At 39.8% G+C, this 5,592-nt stretch overlaps 2 protein-coding genes across 2 annotated transcripts; both read right to left on the reverse strand.

Moving 5' to 3' along the window:
- Window positions 1-248: 248 nt before the first annotated feature.
- On the reverse strand, window positions 249-1,247 carry LOC140167426 (ATP-dependent DNA helicase PIF1-like). The gene has a single exon (XM_072190731.1). The coding sequence runs from the start codon at window positions 1,245-1,247 to the stop codon at window positions 249-251; it is 999 nt and encodes a 332-aa protein (XP_072046832.1).
- Window positions 1,248-1,291: 44 nt separating this feature from the next.
- Window positions 1,292-3,796, reverse strand: LOC140167427 (uncharacterized). Its single transcript, XM_072190732.1, has one exon. The coding sequence runs from the start codon at window positions 3,794-3,796 to the stop codon at window positions 1,292-1,294; it is 2,505 nt and encodes an 834-aa protein (XP_072046833.1).
- Window positions 3,797-5,592: the final 1,796 nt, after the last annotated feature.

The raw sequence follows: 5,592 nt of genomic DNA on the forward strand, positions 1-5,592 counted from the left end.
TATCTCATTCATTTCATCATTGAATACTCTTGAGCTTGTTGCAACAGGTTTGTATATAGCTGCAATCAGCAAGTTGCTTCTTCCTGATGTTCTTATCGCTAATACGTCGGAGTGCTCAGTTATCAATGGTAATACATTGTATTTCACACTGTTTTGAACATAGATGGCAACCCCTCTTCCACTACCAGAATTGATTGATTCCAATGAGTAACCATCAATTGCAATTGTTTCAGGGTTATTGCTACTTGTCAACCAGGTTTCAGATAAGCAAATAACGTGAGCTTTTCTGAACTCGCTATTGTTTTCATATCTTCGAAATGTCGATTTAAGCTCTGAATGTTATGATGTGCAATAATGAAATAGTTGTTGTGATTTATTTCTAATAAAGGGTTAGCCACGGAAAGATCACATTGTGACATCTTGGCAATATTGGGTGCAATAGTTTCGTCACAATAGATTCTCTTGGCATCAAAATTCATCAGATACATTCCATCAAGATGAGTGACTCGACTTAGTGCTACGTATGCCATTGCCTGCTGCAAGTATTTCATTGATATTACTGCTTGGTCCGTAGTTTGTCCTTGGATCTTGTGAATGGTGACAGCCCAGGAAAGTTTTAACGGTATCTGTTCTCTGGTTGTGGTAAACGTCTTTCCTTTCAACTGAAACGATTCCTTGCGTGGCTTTATGGGAGTACATTCTTGATAGTGTGGTGGGGTGAATTCTGTTATTCTTGCCTTGGCACCAATACGAGAACTATCAAATTTGACATATACGACAGTTGGCATATTTGTCGAGTTGCAGAATTCGATACCTTTAAATACACCAGAAACTCCATTGCACAGACCGTCAGTCACATCAACGTTCGAGATCAGCATAACTCGGGCACCTACTGCTAATTTTAGTTCATCTGCCAAAGTTGTGCTGCGATCTTTGCGTTTTGTCTTATGTGGTTGCTCATGTATTCTTATGATACGCCCACCTGTTTGATCAATGTCAATGGCTTGAATCGTATGTATATGTGTACTCAGGGTAGCTAGCATTTTCTCATTATGTTCATCGACATCATCGTTGCGATAAAATAGATGCATTGCGTCATCGGGAGCGGAGAGTCCGTTATCATGGCTATCTGAAACTGTACGTGACTGAAGTAACTTCATATCAATATCGCTTATTTGTTCATTTCGTTTCCTTGTGCGAAGTCTGTTCAGCATTTGAGCAAAGACGACATCATCTTTTTGACGCATAATTTCTGTCAGTTCAACAACATTGAATAGGTTCCAGAGGTCCATTAATATATCATCACGTGGAAGACACAATGGTGTTCTTGGAGAAATAGGCGGTAATTGATAAAATCTCCAACTGCAAGAATTGACACATTGCCAAAGTAAGTGGTGTCTGAAGAACCTTTGATCTGTTGCAATCGACCATGTATATAGTCAAACTGTGGTACACTCACCATAGATATTTCATCAATAATGACAAGTTGTAGGTGTCGATACTTCATTCGCAACGTGTTTACAGATTCTTCTGCAAGAGGCGTGTAATGATGTGATCCTTTGGGAGGTATCTTTAACCCAGTACAGATTGTTTGGCCATATATATTAAAGGCGGCAGTTCCCATGTGGGCAAGTAGTAGAACAGTCACTTCCTCAACATTTTCTGTCATTGGAAGAAAGGTTTTTCTAGCATAATACGTTATGCACTTGATCACATGTGATTTTCCAGTTCCAGCTCCTCCAGTAAGAAAAATGTGGAATGGTGATAGGGTATGGTCACTGGCCTTGTCATTGCACCACTTGGTAACATAGTTAAATAGTTGACGTTGTTTGTTGTTCAACTGTCGCATCATAGATTCTGCTTGTTCTTCTGTAATTTCAGGACGGCATGTTTCTATTGCACACCTCGGTATATCTTGACGTTGTTGTTGCGGCTGCTGTAATTCAGGAATTTCGATTTCAGCAAGCTCATCATCTGAATCCTCGTACAAATTACGCTCCAATCTATCATCCTGCTGTTGTTGTTCTGCTTGTGGATTTAAAGCATTCCATGCATCCTGAAGGTCGGGTATTTCTTGGAGTGCATCCCATGCATTATCTAGGTCACTGTTATCTGGTTCGAATTCTTTCATGTTGTGTTGCACTATTTCTTGAACTGAAACGATTTCCCCATTAATGGTTACGCGACCTTGTAAGTGATAACTTTCATACGTTTTATATGATTCAGGTTTGATTTGCTTTCTTCTGTGTGGCAGATATAGGCGTAGCATGTTCATATGGTAACGCTCTTTATCCCTATGAATTGATACTCGAGGATAACGAATGACAGCTGGTTTTCCGGTGGTTCGTTGTTTCATTTTCGCTGAGCATCCCGACAATGCGATAGCTTTTTTCTTTGGTCGACATCTCTTAATTCCTTCTTTTGGTACACTTCCATCTTCATAATCACTTTGGTCATCATCTGTCTGATCATCAGTTTCGATTTCTGTGTGTATACTTTCCTTGCTAGACACTTGATAATGGCTAGAGAAGAATTTTGCCATGCACATGTTTTCATATTTTGCTATCTTTGGTCGACCGATATACTTCTCAATTTGGGAAGTTAGCCAAACTTCTTCAGAATTTCCAGCATTCTCTTGAAGTTGTTGGAGTGGCAACGATATCCTGTGTCCATCAACATCAGTTTGAACAAACACAACATTACGTGAGCTTTGTTTCAAAGGCATACTGCAAACCATGTAAATAGCACCCATTACACTGATTTCTCTGTGTTGCAAGTACACGTTACCAATTTTTCTAAGTTCTGTAAGAACATCGGTATTCCCATCTCTAGCTTCTCTTTGTGCGTTTCTGAGCAAGTCACCCATTTCTCTTTCACACTTCGTCAGGTACGAGAGCATGTATATTGTAGCCGCAAATGGATCTAATATGTACTGTATGTCCATGTTTCCATTCCAACATCTTATCAAGTGAGGATTGTAGTTGTTTACCCATTGATCTTTGAGACGTCGTTTCAGATAGACGGTGTTTCTTTTGGCAAGTGTGCTTAAGCATGTTTCAAATTGACTGTGTGTTATTTGCATTTTCTGGAGGATTTCATCAAAATCTGTGTCATCGGTGGCTGATTCAATTTCTTTCCACATTTGCTTAATTGTCTCTTTTGCATTCTCTTCGCTTTCTTTTCTATCTGCACGCTTCACTTCCGCTTCATTTAGATCTAGATCGTCTATGGGTTCTGGACGTCTGCAAATGAAGGTTTCGTTCGATGGTGGCCTAGGATAGTTAAAGCGGCATATCTGACCAGTTTTTCTGCATGACCTTGTATGGGATTTAGTATGCATCTGTACTTTTGATACTATTTCATGTAATTCGACGTCATCCTCTGGAGGAAGTTCACATGACACATATTTGTCAATGAATTCAGCAATTTCCTCGTCTGATTCTCTATCGAATTCTGGCGCATCTTTCACCCATGCTATCATGTGAATATGTGGCCAACCTCTCTGTTGGAATTCGGTTCTGTAATAATAGTCTTCGACTTTTCCAATAGGATTGGCTGGAGAAAGAATCACGTCATTTATTAACGTATGGACTCTTTGCTGAAACATTCTGGCTGCTGTTGCTGGATTTGACATGATAATCTTACAATGATCTTCCCAGGTCATGTTCTTATGCTGTTCTGCAGTCATTGGCTGTTTTCCTTGTGATATTAGGATACCATTGTCAATGTCAATCCAACGTCTATCAGCAGCACTAAAGGTGATAAAAAAGGTAGGAATTCCTAGTTGGCGTATCATTGCGAAAACATCTCTCTTTGATTTTTCCCAGTAAGCGGGCGTTCCTCGTATCTTGGCTAGGAATCTGTATCCTTCATCTCTTCAATCAGACCCTTCACTTCTTCATGGTTTCTTAACATTGAAGCTGTTATCTTTCTTCCATCTGCAGTCTTGGTACTACCTCTGCGAAGTGCAATTTGAATATTGTCACAAATCTGTTGCACCTCTGTTGCATACAACGCAAAGAAGATATATTCTGGGTTTCTGGCAAACCTGTTGTCTGCTGAAAATATTCGTGCATTGAAATAGCGAGATGGGGATAATTTATCTTCTCTGTCCTCATTGAAAGTATTTGAACCATCCGGGAATTCGGCGGGAAAAGATTGCGCTTCCATTTCCAAAACCTTTTGTGGCCTATTGCCTTCTCCTGGAGCTATACAGAGGATTGATTCGTCATGCTTGTCAGCAAGATATTGAGAAAAATCAACCGGGTGCAAAAAGGAATACAGAGGAGCAGATGTGTTCGTAATGTGATGATCATCATCATCCTCGTCATCATTACTACAATCATCGTCATCATCATTATTAGTAGCAGCATCATCATCATTAACATCATCATGGTTGTCCAAGTCTTGTCCTTCATCGACGTATTCGGACATTTCTATGTTGTCAGTACTATCCTCATCTTGGTCGTGCATCTCTTGCTCTTCATCAATATCGATGTATTTGTACACTTCTGTGCTGTCACTAGCTATAGATTCAGTCGCGAGTTCGCTCTCATTTGGAGAATGGAGTTCTGCGCTGATGTCAGTTTCTTGATCGTGTTCGCCGGAAATCAGTTGGTCGTCTAACACAGAATCAAACTGATCAAAGTTGATATCGATATCTTCAAATACCGGATTGTTGGCTTTCAACCATTTAAGTGCTTGTCTAACGTTTTCTGGATTAACGTCCTGACACATATGATGTCCTTTGTAAATGAGGCGACGTTTTAACTTGATCCGGATAAGACTTTGTTCCGTTGGTAGTCTTGGTAAACATGCAGCGGTGTTATTAACATTAGCTTTTACGCACACGACTTGTCCATTGATACCTTTTTGAGCACTTTTAATCAATGGGATCATTTTCATAAATAGGATAGCTGGCGAAATGAGATGTCTTTCTAGCATGTTTAGTTCGGCTAATTGGTGCGGTTGTTGTACTAATGCCAATTTGTTCACAGTTGACAACTTCGGCACACGGTCTTTTAATAAATTCTCGTGGCATGCTCTGCAAATCCACATTTGATCATGAACTTCATCATTTTTGTCAGCGGGTAATGCATTTATATCGGTGTTGCAAGGTAAACTTTGCTCCAGGATAGACCGATTATAGGCGCTAGTGTACAGTGCCCTGACTTGTCTCTTGAAAAAAATACGTTGACATATCTGACACACGTATGTAAGCTGATCGTTTCTACAGGATTCTTGAAAATGCAAAATAACTCTACTAATATCCGATTTTTTCCCGTACATATTTGACTGTGTTTGCTGACGTTTTTTCTCTGCATTTTCGGGAATTTCATACGATTTCTTTGATTGCTGACGTTTTTTCTCTGCATTTTCGGGTATTTCATATGATTTCCTTGATTGCTGACGCGCCTGATTACGTTTGTTGTCTGCCTTTTCTGGAATTTCATATGATTTCTTTGATTGCTGACGCGCCTGATTCCGTTTGTTGTCTGCCTTTTCTGGAATTTCATATGATTTCTTTGATTGCTGACGCGCCTGATTACGTTTGTTGTCTGCCTTTTCTGGAATTTCATATGATTTCTTTGA

Source organism: Amphiura filiformis, chromosome 13 (genome assembly GCF_039555335.1).
Source record: "Amphiura filiformis chromosome 13, Afil_fr2py, whole genome shotgun sequence".
NCBI classification, from domain to species: Eukaryota; Metazoa; Echinodermata; class Ophiuroidea; order Amphilepidida; family Amphiuridae; genus Amphiura; species Amphiura filiformis.